The sequence below is a fragment of the Aplysia californica genome, unplaced genomic scaffold, assembly GCF_000002075.1.
Source record: "Aplysia californica isolate F4 #8 unplaced genomic scaffold, AplCal3.0 scaffold00140, whole genome shotgun sequence".
Taxonomy (NCBI): domain Eukaryota; kingdom Metazoa; phylum Mollusca; class Gastropoda; order Aplysiida; family Aplysiidae; genus Aplysia; species Aplysia californica.
Genome location: NW_004797410.1, coordinates 41,227 through 57,502, shown reverse-complemented (window position 1 = coordinate 57,502; position 16,276 = coordinate 41,227). Strand labels below are relative to the sequence as shown.

Below are 16,276 nucleotides of genomic sequence, written 5' to 3'. Positions count from 1 at the left end.
AGAGAGAGAGAGAGAGAGAGAGAGCATAATATGAGTGTGTGCATGTGTAGGTATATGTGAAAGTGTCCGTTTGTGTGTTCACTGCTTGGGAGTGCGCGTGTACAAAATACGATGTATACTACGGCGTGTGTAAATTTGCGCGCCCGCGCGTGTGTGTACATGTATGTGTACCGGTGTCATGTTGATGTACGACTGGCCCCCCAGGAAATCGCGGTCTCGCGGCCGCACTTGCGACCGCGGTATTCGTCGAGTTCCGCAATAAACCCGCAATTTTTAGCAATTTTCGCAATTTCTTGCAATGAGTGCATGTACGCATACGTACGTGTGTGTGTTTATGTAAGATTGTATATGTAATGAAATGAGAATGTGTGTATAATAAAAATGTGTACGGTAGTATATTATTATTATGAGTAGGCCCATGTCCGTTTGTGTCATTTGTATTTGAAAGTGCGTGTGTGCAATATACGACGAATATATTTAATTTTCATGTAATTTGCGAGCGCGTTCGTGTGTGTGTGTGTGTGTGCGTGTGTGTGCGAATACCGGTGTCATGTATGAGTGCGTGTACAGGAGAAGGTGTGAATGTACACACACGTGTGTGTGCGTGTAGTGTATGTATTTGCGTGTGTGCAGTGTTTACATGTGTATGAGTGCGTGTGAGTGAGTGCGTGCACTCGTGTCTGTGTGTGTACGTAAATATGTGTGTGGACATGTGTCAACGAGTGTGTGAATGTATACTGCATAAGTATAGGCCTACGTCGTGCGTCGTGAGCGTAGGTGTACGCAGTCCTACGTGTGTAAGTGCATGCGTGCATGTGTACGTGTTTGGTTGAGTATGGGGAGGGCTTAACCCTCTCAGTCTGAGGGTCGACTCGTCAGTGTAAACAAACTTTAACAAGGAAGGATGAAACACCCGTGCTTTTCGCATTTCCCGCTGTCATAAGGGGGACGAGAGCCCTTTGTTCGTTATGGGGAGTTAGGACATTTGTTTTTCAATGGGTTTTTTTTTTTGGGGGGGGGGAGGGGGTAGTAAGAGTTGTACAGCACTTGCAACACAAACAGGTCATATAAGTGCTTAAGATTAGCGGTGTTACAAAGAGTTACATACAAAGAAAAAAAGGAGGAGAGAATAAGAATGGTGTTTGTTGATAGTGATAGAGAAGAAGTAAGAAGAAGGAGCAAAGGAGTAAAACCACACCAGAGCTCCCGTGAACCAGCCATCGTTTGAGTAAAGAGAAGAACATTGACGTAATAATACGTTACTATCTAGACGGTCAGAGAGATCGTAATAAGAACGTATAGGTTACTATCATTTACCTGCAGGGAAAAAGGCAGATGGACAGAAATAGCCGAGGGAAAGACCATAGAAGTAAGATAAGACCTACAAGCGGTGCCCTCCCCAACCGCTCGAAATTTGGTCCTCAATGGGTGCCTCACTGGGAGCAGTCCTGATTTCGCACTCACAGTCACAAGGCACACATGCTCTGCATCACGTGCACGCATGCCCACCCACACAAACAAACGTAGTGTTGGCAACATCATTCAGTTTTACGGCACTTGCAACAAAAACAGGTCGTATACGTGACGAAGGTTGAAAGTGTTGCTAGAATAAGAAAAAAATAATAAAAGAAGGAAGTAGCCTACGTAAGAACGATGGATAGTATGACAGTGATAGGAAACGAGCAAACTTCAACATAGCACCTGGAGTACTAATAATTACCCATTGCTCTGCTTCACATGCACACATGCATACACACACAAACAGACTTATGCAACATCAGGCACAAACGCAAATACACATTTTTGTATACAAGTACAGTTAAATCTCGTCGTACCGCCAGATTTTGCCAATGTACGAAAAGGGACGCCTAGTAATGTATCAACATGTAGTATTTTCCCCTTCACACCGCCAACTGTCTGAGGTGTACGGTCTTTATTTAATTAACTAATGCAAATTTACCCCATCACACTGTCAGGTCTTATGCATGCGACGGTGAAGTGCCTCATCACTACATCACAGAAGCCGGGAGAGAAAGGGGGAGGGAAAGAGAGGGAGAGAGAGAGAGAGAGAGAGAGAGAGAGAGAGAGAGAGAGAGAGAGAGAGAGAGGGAGAGGGAGAGGGAGAGAGAGAGAGAGAGAGAGAGAGAGAGAGAGAGAGAGAGAGAGAGAGAGAGAGAGAGGGGGAGAGAGAGAAGGACAGAGAGAGAGAGAGAGAGAAAGAGAGAGAGAGAGAGAGAGAGAGAGAAGGACACAGAGAGAGAGAGAGAAAGAGAGTGAGAGACAGAGAGAGAGAGAAAGAGAGAGGGGGGGGGGGGATATGCAGATTAGGTCTATATATTATATTAGAAAAAGTCTGATGTTAACTATTCTCCATCCACATTTGTCAGTGTCCACAAAAAACCCTCTCTCTCTAACTCTTCCTCCCTCCACCTCTTTTTCTATCTGGTTTCTCTCTCTCCCTCTCCCTCTCTCTCTCTCCACACAGACACACACACGAAAGTGAGCAACAAGCCAGAGACCATTATATTATGGTGGCCCCATCAGGCAGTTTACTAAGAGTTCTCATGATATATATATATACACGATGAAATGATATGACATGGAATCATGACGGTCAGGAAACAAGCACCAAACACCCCTCAGTCAAGTCACAAGCACCACAGAGTCAGAAAACTTGTGCGGGCACTCAGTCAGGCCAGGTACACTCTCACTTTGCCAGTCTATTCCTTTTGTAATGTAATACCAAGACAGTAAACTTGTCCGAGCATACAAAAGTCCAAGCAACGTTCTCACACAAAGTACATAGTACAGGCAATGACTATGACAAGATATCATAGAAATACACAATCATTATTTTGTAGCAGTAACACACACTCACTCACACAATAATTCTTCTGTACCAGTCACTCATACAATTACAATCACTCCTCTCTACCAGTAACACCCTCACAATCATTCTTCTGTGCCAACAACAACACTCCAGCAGACATTCCTTGTAACTGCAATTACATAGCTGCCAAATTTTCAGAGCCAAAAAAACAGACTACGTACAAGGTGGATCAAGAAAGCGGGTAATAACCAAGCAACCCCCCTTCCTAACCCTTTACAGACACACTTTTCAGCATTCAATAGATGAAAACTGTTCAAAATGAAGCTGCAGCAAAAGATCTCTCCCATTGATTTATGGGCTTCATTCGCATTACTATTTGCAAAACTGATCTTGAAAGCTCATAATTTTACTTCAGCATCAGCAAGTCCCAGCAGTGCAAAACTAGAAAACAGAGAATACATACTATCCAATTTGAAAATAGACTTCTATACTCAGATCATCAGGAACATATTGATATTAAGCAAGATTTTTATGTAATGGTTGGTAGCTATGCAATCATTGGGAAAATGGAATGCTTGCAAACTGGCATAAACATTTTTACACAGGAACTGAACTATGGGTGGCAAATATGGAGCAATAAATGCAGACACATATTCCTACTTTCAAAAAACACAACAGACATTCAGAAAACAACACAAGTTTCCGCACCGCCAATAAGGGCTGAGATGGAGTGATGAAAATGACAGTGAACGTGTGAGCGTCAGCCTCATGGTGTCAGACTACCAGCCTGTAACTGACGTATCTGCCGGCTGTCTCGCTGGGACGAATAATCTTGACAACCTGAGCAAGAGATATTATACATTACAACACATAATGAAATAAAGCTATATACAGTATAACCCAAATAGGTTGAACACATTATTTGCAATTAAGCATCTGTTGAACTGTGTCTGCGGTCCCGTTTTTTCTTCTTCTTTATCTTTGTAAGAAAATTATGTGAAGTTCGAACACAAACACGAAATAGTCAAACTAATTGCGCCGCCGTAGAGGTCTACAGTCAATGTCCTTTGAGGTGCACTTGAGACAAAATAATAATAGGTCTGATAATTTTATTTAAACGAAAAAAGGCAAGGTCGGCTAACTACTACCTCCCCCCTCCACAGAAGCAGCTAGCTGTGCTCTTTTTAGCGCGCTGCTCAGCACGTGTTCTCTCTGCGTGTGCCTAGGTCCTAGGCCTAGCTAGACTTGTGTGGAGCAGATGAGAGAAGGGGTTGTGCATCACACAACCAGCCGCCCCACCCCTCTTTGCAAAGGACTGTGTGCTTGGTAGGAGAAGCGGGGTAGGGCTGCATTGTTTCGTCATCGGGTTGTTGATTACTGTTGCGATATTATGCTTACACTTATCTTGTCAAATTGTTTGTTTTGAAAAGATTGAAAAGGCACCGTTCAATTGGTGCAGACTAAAGACCGCTCACACTGACCAGCGCAATTAAACTGTCGGGGTACCGAAAGCATTGCTCATCATGTTTTCTCATTCTCAATCTGTAAATTTCAAATTCAATAGACATAGATCTAACCTATCTGATCTAGGACAATGGCCGAAAAAAGAAAAATCTCTGTTCCGACCCAATCTTTGTTGCTTCCCTTGTTCACTGACACAGCCGATGCCATTACAACACTGTTCATGTATCCCTCGAACTACCGAGGCCAGTCCCGACGAATTCGAGCTATCCGTGTTATACTGTATATGTTTTATTATTCTACTTCTGGCATCCTCTCTTTGCTATATTTTTCAACTTCTTATGTCATCTGTTTGCTTCATTGTTCAACTTCTTACATCGCCTATCTACTTCACTACACCATTTCTGATGTCATATTTATCTACTCTATTTTTTAATGAACTAATAAGCTCTGTGACATTCTATTTCACAGGACAAAGTAAGATACTGACCTGTCCTCGTTTCAATCCAAAGTATCTGGACACTGGGTCTCCCTCCTGGATTCTGGGAAGTTGTGACTCCTTCAGCTTACTGATCAATGGTTAAGGTAAATATAACATCATGTACATGGACTTTATTTCTAATCTTTAACAGGGGTATTTTTCAGTATATGTGGTTGCACATACACTCCACCCTTGACACGATATACACCTGCACTAACAACCACCTGTCTACCATACGTTTAAGACAATCACCTGTACAAACGACCACTTCCCATTTCTCCCCTTGCATTTTTTCTGCTTTAAAATAACACTGTCCAAGATGCCCACCTGTCTAAGACAACTGCTTTTCTCTTCAACAATGTGTAGCTGTCTTGGACAAATTTGACTGGAGAAACTCAACAAAATAATTTCCTTCTTAAGAATCAAAGTCACATCTTTTACATTAAAAGGTGAATGACAGGAGTGCACATGGAGCTCACAACAGGTATGAAAAATACATGCACACTGCAGGGTCTTCTCACTAATCTCGCAATAATCTTTCCAAGATCACAATTTTGATTCACTATAGTACAGCAGAGATTCACTGCAACTGAGGTTGATGACACCTAATGGTTCACAACTCCCAGGACTCTAAACAGTTGAGGTTCACAGCTGGCAACAAAGAGACCTAATTCACAACCTCCATCCTTGACCTGCTGTTTCAGTATCATCATCACATATCTGGTTTGGCATTAGATAAATCTAAGGTTTCAACATCACCATCTGCCTACCTCCCTGTTCTTCAAGGCATGATATTCCATACCTTAGCTAAGACGTTCGAAATCTTGGGTCAGAAGGGAGTATGTTATACCATGGTTTTACTGTTTGTCCTTCTGACATATTGAGTGCCCACCAGATAAAAAAGGCATTGGTTATAGTTAAAATAACCTAACCAAAAAGACTCGCTTGACCCATGCAAAGGTCAAGCCAAAAATTTTAGCAGAAGCGATGAACAGACATCAGTTCACACATTCAAATCAACTTGAGCAGCTCAGGAAAAGGTCACAGAGACGACAGATTAGAGCTGTACGCTCGAAGGTGTCAAAGGCCCTTCACTTGACCTTCATGCTAGTGTCAACAAACTCTCCAAGAGAAAAAACACTATCTAGCTTCTTTAATTTTGGTTTCAGTAAGAGTGTGACGGCTATTTCAACACAATTAGAGGTGTTACTAGAAGAAACATGTAGTAACATAAAAAAATAAAGGAGAGATCTAGACGATAGACGTTTCATTGGAAAGAGGAAGCAAACCACACTAGGGTACCCAACAACCAATCACCTATCAACTGTACTTCCCAATTTCTGAGATCATTTATCTGCGTTACCGTTAAACTTCTGACAAGATGAGCCAAATACCACACCAAGACATGTTCCAGGTATTTCTTTGCCATAACTGCACTTTCCCCCCCCTCCTGATCACCCATGCTCAAAAGGATACTATCTGTTGAGTAGTTCTATTTTCTCCTCAGGGGTCATGACTTTGTGCTCGGGGACCAGCTGTGGAACAAAGAAAAAAAAAACACTCAGCATTAATGTCAGAAAGAAATAGACTGAGGAATGTGTGTGTGTGTGAGAGAGAGAGAAAGAGAGAGAGAGAGAGAGAGAGAGAGAGAGAGACAGAGAGAGAGAAAGAGAGAGAGAGAGACAGAGAGAGAGAGAGAGAGAGAGAGAGAGACAGACAGAGAGAGACACAGAGAGAGAGAAAGAGAAAAAGAGAGAGACAGAGATAGAGAGAGAGAAAGAAACAGAGAGAGAGAGAGGGGGGAGGGATGGGGGAGGAATGAGAGAAAGTTGAACGATGAACAAGAGAGAGAAAAACAGAAGAAAGAGGAAAGAGATAGAGGGGGATGATGAAGGAACTGTTGTAACAGCCACGTACCATGTGCTCTGTGATGTTGATCAACAGCTCTGACTCGATGAACTGCTCCAAGATGTATTTAGGTGCCATCTCCACCAGGGCCTGAGGGTCGTAACAAAAGACAGGAAGTCAAATGTACGGGTACACCCAAACAATCCTACCCCCATATTATAATAAATACTAGAATAATGAGATCTAGGGATTAACAAAATAACTCTTGATGCCCATCTGTTTCTTTTTTTTTTTCACTTTTATAGATAAAAAATATATTTATATGTATAAAAAATAACGAGACTCGCCTACAGTGGGGAGTTAGCACCTGAATTTTTCAATACAGTCATACCTGGGGAAAACGGCCACCCATTGTCAAGGATAAAAGTGGCTGTATATCACAGGTGGCCGTCTTAGGCAGGACTGATCAAAATGAAGAAAGCAAATCATTCTCTTCTGAGGTCCAAAACGGGGCTGATCTCAGAATTTAGACTGCCGCAAAGCTAATTCAAAAGGGTACTGGTTTTCTTTTTCTTTAAAAAAAAAAAAGGGGGGGGGTGTAAAAAGGTTTGTTTTGTTGGTTTGTTTTTTGGTAAGCTTTCTTTTTGTTGCTGATTTTGTGCAAGGGTAAAATAAACGAAATATTATGTAAGTAAGATGATGAAGACCAAGTTAAATGGTAAAACAAACACACAGGTCGCCACCACTCGGGGAACGAGCGACGCTTCTGTCGAAAGTTCACCAACGTCCACTGTTACTTTGTTGCAGATTAGGTAAACAAAACAGTGAGAAGTCACCTCACACGATTTGTGCATGAGTTGTGGGCAGAGCTTATAGGTATAGGTTCTGACAGATCCCGCTTCCCTCACCAGCAGTTGAAAATTTATTGTTAGGCCTACAGTCCTACCCACAGGTCAACATGGGTAAACATTCACTGAAAGGACTAACAATAACGACAGGTGAATGAATTATGACAGCCCGTCAACAGCCTGAGGGGCCGATTCAAAATTTATGACAAAGCAGAGGGCAATGAGTGACCATGCCTGGCCGCCTGAGGCAGTGGGTTGATAAAATAATGTGGTCGCGGCCGTGTTGGACAGATTACCTTTTACACAGTTAAATTATATAGAAAAAATGCAAGGGGGGAAAAGGAAAGTGGCTGTTTGTACAGGTGACCGTCACGGCAGGTTCGACTGTACTGTATTATTTCTGCGTTACTCAAAACTTCCTTGCCTGCTTGGCTATGAGAGTCATTCTTTTTCCAACATTGAACTTTCTTACCTGCTTGGCTGAGGGAGTCATGCCCATCTGCACGACAATGATGGCTCTCATGATGTTCTCTTCCTGCATTCTCTGACAGTACGTCTTGATGGTCTTGATCCCAACTTTGCTCTCATCGGGGAAAAACACAAACATCTGGTCTGTAATAGAGATATATTTGAACATGAGAAAAATAAACATCAAACCCACAGCAGCGGGAGATCTGAGCATTGAAGAAGAAAAACAATTAATCTCTAATTGAGTGAAACAGAAATGTGAGAGGAGAACCGAAAAATAAGATATAGATCTATATATATCAGAGTGATATTTGAACATGAGGAACAAAAACATCTGATCTTTAAGAGAAAGAGACTTGGACATAAAAAACATCAGACCTGTTCTTAAAGTGACAATGAATTACTCTTCTAGTAATAACTAAACAATTGTACTACCAAGTGCTTCTCCCTGTACTCAGTAACCAGACAGGCAAACCAGGTCAAATGGAATCAGTATGGACTGGGGCTGAAAGCTAGATAAGTGTGTCAAATGAGTGGAGTCTGTTCTAGATCACTGGAATCAGTAGCAACCAAGACAAGCGTACTAGATATATAAGTGTATCCCTGGACTATGTAACAAGACAAGTACACCGGGTTAATGAAATCAGTACAACATACAAGACAAATGAGCCAGGTGAGTGTTCTACAATAAATAACTAGATAAGCACACTAAGAGCTTATCCCTGTATTCAGTAACTAGACAAACATATTTGGTCCATGTTCCTGAACTTTGTAAATAGACAGGACAGAACAGAATACCAAATTAGTACGATCAGTGACAAACTATACATCTGAGCCTTGTGAATGTTCCCGAACTAAAGAACCCGAAAAGAGTACCAGGTGAATAGCGTTACCTGTAGGGTCATCATTGTGAGCCACCAGCACAATGAGGTCACTGCGGCTGGGCTTCCTCTCACTGAGGACAGGAACAAAGACACACAATTATTTTCAAAGAAGAGAACGCTCTATGCCCGGACATACACAGACAGAACCAACATTTTATACCAGACACAAGGCGATAGTTGAATGTCATACACGACAGACAAACGCAGGCAGGAGAACATTACATATCAGACACAGGAATGTGGTGGCATCATTTTATCTTCCGGCGAATTTTGTATGGGTTCAATGATGCCCCACAAGATACAAATGAAATAGGTTCTGCAATGGTGGAGAATTTAGCTCAGTGGGAAAAGAAGAGAAGAACAAAAGAAAAAAAAAAGGAATGAAGACAGAGATGATACACAAAAATGAATAGTTCACATGATGAGCACAGACATCATATATTTATGATTCAATCATTAAAGGGTCACAAGTGCTTCTATTTATTTATTTATACATCCCCCCCCCCCCCCCCCCCCCCCCCCGCGAATCGAAACAAACCGCACCACTCTGGCCTGACAAGACTACCTGACAAGATTTAAAGACTTCATTAACAGAACTGCTGAGGATAATGCATGAACATGTGGAAAAGATCTACTCACACAGTTGATTTGTAAAGTGAGATCTGCCACAGTTTTTTATTTGGAAAGAAAAATTTGTGATAAGGTTGTGATCAGCAACATGCAATTTGTGAAGTATGATTTCTGATTTATGAAAATGGGTTTCCAATTTGAGAAGTGAGATTTATGAAATAAGACTTTTCTATTTGAAGAAGTGAGTCGATAAATTTTGAGGTGGGATATTATATTATGTAGTGCGCATTCTAATTTGAGAATAAACATTTCAGACGTGAGAGGAGAGCTGGCCATTTATGATCTGTAACATGACATAATTTGCAGAAAGAGATATTTGTGACATGTGAATTGTGAAGAGAGATTTATGATTTGTGAAGTGTGAATTGTGAAGAGAGATCTGTGATTTGTGAAGAAAGATTTGTGATTTGTAATTCTCTTTCTCTACATCCTCACCTTTTTCTTTCAAACACTGTCCTCATTACAAAAGTACAGATGTACATGAGGGACCACAATGGCAAAATGGTGTTTGCTAAAATCATGGCTACATCCAAGTGTCAGTGTCACATAGTTGACACTAATCTGTGCCTTGAACACATCCAGCCAGAAGAAAGAGATGTACCTACCTGGGCTTATCACCAAACTGTGCCTTGAATCCATCCAATGTCTGATCCAACTCCTCCTGAGTCACAAGGTACCCGCGGTCATGACAAAGCTGGTCAAACAAAAAAAGGATAAAGTGATGGGAACCTGACCACACAGCCATTTTCATGTCCGTCCCTGTAAGAGGTTTTTAACCCTTAAAACCCTATATACTGCTGGTAACCGCTGACGCCGTATTTTCCTATACCACTAGTCAACTTTATCATTTAATTCCCAGTGCTAGAAACATGGGATGTAACTCTAGATGACTCTGTCGCATTTTTGGGGATTATGCAATATTGTGTGTGTGTGTGAGCGCGTGTGCGTGTGTAGTGTGTGTGTGTGTGTGTACACCTTTGTTTGGGGAGGAGAAGAGGATGTGCAGAATGGTACAGGCTAACTTTATGGAACGAAAATTGGTGAGATTGTTAAGATAACCCAAATTAACCACACAAAAACGAAACAAACAAACAAAAAGAAAAAGGAAAAAGGGTTGGAGGGGGTGGGGGTGGGGGGTGGTGCTGTGGATGAGAAAGAAGAAAAGAAAACGGAAAATAAACAAACAAAACGAAGAAAGTTCACCGCAATTTGCTCTCCCGTCAATTGATATCGCAACGATGGTTATACTGTCGTAAGTCTTGCATGTTGTCACTGGTCGACATCATATTCTTTACAGACAAATAATAACATATTAACATTGTGCTCTCTCTTTACCCTACTTAGTACAAGGTCTGGCCACCCGAGGCTGCAGAAATCCCCACGGACCAGTAGCGTTAGGCTAATCGACCGAATTCGTTCGAGTAGCAAAACGCTAGCCATCCCAGATCGGGCGGCTAGCACCGGCCTTATTATTATTATGGAAGTGGCTATTCTCACCCCGGGTGAGAATAAAAATATGGTCGACCTCTCACCCTGGGTGAGACTTGCCAGCATTGGCTATTTTCACCCACTGTGAAACAAGACATGTTTTTCCTAATTTCTGAATACTGACTATCGGTATGGATGATCAAATTGACAAAAGCAAACTTTTTAAATAATGTTATAGATCTAGCTCAAAAGTAAACTTATTTGTACGTCTACAAAGATGCTACGGTTATTTCACTTTTCCAATTGAGCCGAACTACGCGAGTCGGCATTTTCTTTGGCTCAGAAGTTTTCGCGCTACTTCTCTCTCTCTCCCCTCCCCTTTCTCTCTCACTGCCCACAACAAAATTGCACGCTTTCAACAAAAGAGCGCTGGAGCGTTTGTTAATGGTGAACGCTACACAACACTGGTTGGCCTATCACGGTGAACACACACCGGGTGAGAATAGCCAAAAGGCTCGCCTGCACTATTCTCACCCGGAGTGAGAATAGAGGTGGCCTATTATTATTGTTGTAGCCTAACTTAGATCTACCATTTTTTCAAGGTAGTGACTACGTTCTCTATTGTTAGAGAAGGTATGCAAGCTGTCTACGTTCTCTAATGTTCAGTGCTTCCAAGCGTGGCATCCCGGTCCTGGAAGGGTTTTTTCCTCCTCCTCCCTACTGACCAACAATTTGCTCCCAGACCCCCAACCAGGGCAAATAGTTATTGGCAGGAGGAACAACTCAGCAATTGGCAAGGGTCGGGGGGGGCGGAAGCTGAAGACAAGACTCTACTAGACTAGATCTAATATCTAGATGACTACTAGAGCCTATATACGGCATACCGACACATACGTCAGACCGGCACTAAGCACGCATTCGGCCCAAAATTGGACAACCAATTATATGATAACCTGGAATGATGTCTGGTATACAATTCCGTTCAATATTGTTTTGTTTTCAAGTTCAACAATGTTGAGCAGAATCAGACAACTGTGTGAGCAGAAATAATCCATTTCATCTCCAAAGGTAAGAACCACGTTCAGCCATTACGGCTTGCAGATGCGCAATGCGTCGTGGGAAATAAGCTATTGATTCTGTAATCGTACCCACATGATTCGTTTAGCATTTTTATTCAGTTTATAAGGTGTCTAGTTACCGCCACAAACCATTCGCTGCTCTTTGTTGTAACAATTGGGGCCGGTAGGGGGGGTGCCGGTATGGGGTACAATTTTTTGAGGGATGTACCCGATACCGGCACTATATTTTTTTACATGGTGCGTGACTAGAAAAATAGTTAATTCTTCACGGACAATGGATGGCATCTTAGTACTTTAGATTTTTTAGTTTCTATGATTTGATATAGATCTAGATAGATCTTTTTTAATGTTTGAAACAAATTTACATGAAGGAAACTCTACCCCTTCCCTCCACCCGTTGTATGTAATGATGATGGTGATGTTCCTCTGTCCAATGTATGTTGTGATGATGTTCCTCCAGCCATTGTTTCCACATGTTGTGATATTGTTCCTGCTCCTACTGCTTCTGTTTCAGAAGAAGAACTTGCTGGCCCTCCCCCAACTGCCCTTGTCTCTAGTTGTGAGTGGTCAGTTGATGCCCTAAAGTTTTCGACCACAGGTCTGGAATTCTCAGGGATCGAATGTACCTCCGAGGACTTCCTGGATCCTGCAGCAGAGTTTCAGCTACCTTTGGTTTCAACACCAGCTCGGGATCCTGTGGATAACCAGGACCATGACTATTGTCTGCCTGAGCAGGCATTGAGACCATTGGAAGATGAAACTCTGGTGACACCCCAAGCCCCCCAAAAACTGCCTCAGGACAACAATTTTGCTTTGTCCTTGACAAGCTAATTGATCACGCCATTGTAAAGAGCAGCCTTTATATAATGAAAAAAACCCAAAATTTAATATGGGACGTTCTTTGGTGAGTTTTGAGACAATATTCGTCTGAGTATTTAAAAGAAACTTGGCAACCCAGTACATTTTCTAGTGCAGAATCTAGTCCTGCTTTCAGATTTGTCATAGCTATCCTACATTTTGAGTTATGAAGACGTTTAAACGTAAAAATGTGGCGGTTTTCGGTGCGTTTTGAGACAATATTTGTCATAGCTCGCCTATTTCTTGGAATATGTAAATGAAACTTGGCAGTCTAGTACATTTTTTAATGCAGAATCTAGTCATGCTGTCAGATTTTTAATACCTCTGTCATACTTTTTGAGTTGTAAAGACATTAACAGGTAAAAAAGTGGCGTTCTTTACAGATTTACAAAGATTATCAGTCATTTATGTTCTCCCAAAGTCATGATATTTAAATGAAACTTGGCAACATAAAAGGTTCCTTCTTGCCAAGCAATGCTCTGGATCAATTTGTCACAAAAATGTAAAAGAGCTGAATTTATTGGTCTAATAAATCCAGTTCTCTACTAGCAAAAGCATGCACACTTTGTTATAGAAAATAAGATCGTCTCTGTGTATATCCATTGTTGGACTGTGTCCTATTGTGTGGAAGATTAAGATGCGTTTAGATAATATTATTATAGTTTACAAGTCCTGGGAATATTTCGCATGGGTAGGCTACAACTCATACAATAAAAGTAACATATTTGCAAACCTCCCCCCCCCCCTTTCTCTCTCTCTCTCTCTCACGCACACACACACACACGTGCACACGCGCGCACTCACGCGTGAACGATAACAATGTATAAACGGGACTGTCTTCCCAGACTGGACTAAATAAGTACCATACTCTTTAATAACAATCTTAATGCCTCACTTTTCCAAACAGCGCACACAGGACAAGTCCAAGTGTGTGCTTTCCCAAGAGGGGGGAATAGGCTTTCATAACGCAAACACAATGATTACAATGCCATACTTCTCAAGATGTTTGCTTTTCTGTTTCTATTCTTCTGTCATGCAATCAAGCAAATAAAAATGACTACATCTATTGTATTGTGACTAAAATGCAACAAAAATGCAAATTATCAAGGCCCCCGGTTAGTTTTCATCCTTCCCCCCATTTCGGTTCACGTAAGCGGGGCCTCGTTTGTAGCGCCCGAGGCGACCGATGGCTGATGATGTCACTCAGTGGAAATTTCCCAGCCGTCGGTCGTTCACCCAGCACGCGCAAATGGCAATGCCGCTTTTTCCCTTAGTTACTTTCACATTTTTAAAGATAACGCGAAAACCGCTAAACACAGAAGCATGAAATTTTAAGGGAATAAAGAAAAATGGTGTACAACGTATCAGTCATTTTGACAAATCACAGCTCCGAAAAATCTTCAAAGCGCACCACATCAACCACTTTTGCAAACGTTTTCGACTACTTCTTGGATGTCAAACTGCATACCACAAGATTGACCTCTTTTCTGATTGGCTGCCAAGTCTCATTCATATCCATTCACGAGAAGCGGCGTGAGAGCGAGTTGAAGACAACAACCTTTGCGTTAGTGCGTCCCACGAAACACCCCCGCTGCGGGGGCCAAAAATCGGCAGAATAAAACGCCCTCGGTGGGCATTGCTAGTTAAAATTAACGAAGTGTATACAGACCCGTAACCGGGAACAAAGTCACGAAGTATACAGACCCGGTAGGGGAACTCTTTTGTGATTTCGGAAAGTTTCAGTGCCCTCTTGGCTCAGGGTTGACCTAGATCTAGGTTACTATATAGGCTATTTTATTATAGGTTCTTCTAGATCTAAATGAAGATTGCGGATGTCTTTTCGATGAACAATCGTTTTTCCTCCGTTTTTGGAGTTGGAGGAATCACAATTTGAAGAAAAGAACAATGCATAATTTCAATCCAGCAGTGACCCTCTCTATTTCTCTGCTTCTCTCTCTCTCCTCTGTGTATCGCTCGCCTTCTCTTTTTCTTTGTTTGTCTGTCTTTCTCTCTCCCCACCTATTTCCCACTCTATCTTTCTCTCGTTCCCTCCTGCCAACCGGGGCATGTCATACATTTTGCTGCTAGCACCTCTCTCTCTCTCTCTCTCTCCCTCCCTCCCTCTCTCTCTCACACACACACACACACACACACACACACACACACAAACCCCTACTCTTGTGGCCCAAACCCGTGAATATAATTGCGGGGTGGGAACTACCGAAAAAGCGCCCGAGATTCTCCATTGACTTGAGTTTTGAGAGATATAATAAAAACGGGAAAATTATGAATTCCTAAGGTTGAGACATAGGCAAAGTCAGTCCGCTGGTCCGGTATTTTTCAATCTTTCCCTATTTGGTCATCAAGACTTCTGGATTTCTTCTCTGGATGTAAACAACACAAATGGATTTAACGAACGGAACTAACTACAAGAAGACAACAAGATCACCGAACATCGTCATAGTCACAGGTCATAGGTCTAGCCCCCACCTGCATAACTGTTTTTCGTATCCTCCAGAGTTTATATGTTTCATGCTGATCATCCATTGTCACTTTGAGAGACGTATAGTGATGCTAAGCAAAATTATTATCAACTTTACGCTTCAATAATAACGGCCCAGCAATAAGTGAATGTGATTGTGGTGGGTCAGCGAAACAGAAACACATGAGTTACAATATAAAATAGAGTTGCTTCCCCTTCGTCAACAAACCTTCAGAATAAGAAAAGCTATACAACAAATTGTAGCATTTTTTGTGTTTTGCTTTTGTTTTTCAATTCAAATAATCAGTGTGAGATAGAGGATAAAGAATGTAAATTTAATTAATCAACATCATCCAGTTGTGTAGCTATACAACCATGATTTTTTTTTTAATACGAAAATAAGAGGCAGTTTTATTCGCTCTTAACAACACACCACAGAATTCTACTAAGTGTAGAATTCTGTGCAACACACAGACCTCTTTCTATTTTGAATTGCTTATTTTGCGCAGCTCAAAGACCGCATGCACCGGAAGAACGACAGGCCCACTCATCTGTCATCTGACTGCTGAAGCGCATTAGATTAAGTGCACTTGTACTAAATTTCGCAGCACTGACGTCACGCGTTTCAGCTGTAATAATAAGAAGAAATAGCCTATTTTATAGATTGCGTCATGCCAGTGGATGCAAGAAGAACTCCAGTCTGCCCACTCGGAGAACACTAATATAAGATAACAACGGCGTTGTTATATAGCACGGTGTAACGTAACATGTTACATTTAAAAGATGGTGCCCCCTCTATGACGCGCATGGTTGTAGGCCGAGAAACAGTTGTAAAAATGATAACAACTGTAGCTTGCACACGTCAGCATTTATTACAAGTAGATCTGGGCCTACACTTCACGGGAGCATGATACACGTGGTAGAGTGGAGTGTTAGTAGTGTAGGTTTAATTTTTTATTTATTTTTTTAGGGGGGGGGG

At 41.8% G+C, this 16,276-nt stretch overlaps 1 protein-coding gene across 1 annotated transcript; it reads right to left on the bottom strand.

Moving 5' to 3' along the window:
* Positions 1-2,524: 2,524 nt before the first annotated feature.
* On the bottom strand, positions 2,525-15,510 carry LOC101851120 (DNA-directed RNA polymerases I, II, and III subunit RPABC1). The gene is made up of 8 exons (XM_005096860.3): positions 15,306-15,510; positions 10,056-10,144; positions 8,830-8,891; positions 7,941-8,080; positions 6,690-6,770; positions 6,249-6,307; positions 4,782-4,860; positions 2,525-3,670 (listed from the first exon to the last, which is right to left on the bottom strand). The coding sequence occupies exons 1-8, from the start codon at positions 15,360-15,362 to the stop codon at positions 3,605-3,607; spliced, it is 633 nt and encodes a 210-aa protein (XP_005096917.1). The 5' UTR covers positions 15,363-15,510; the 3' UTR covers positions 2,525-3,604.
* Positions 15,511-16,276: the final 766 nt, after the last annotated feature.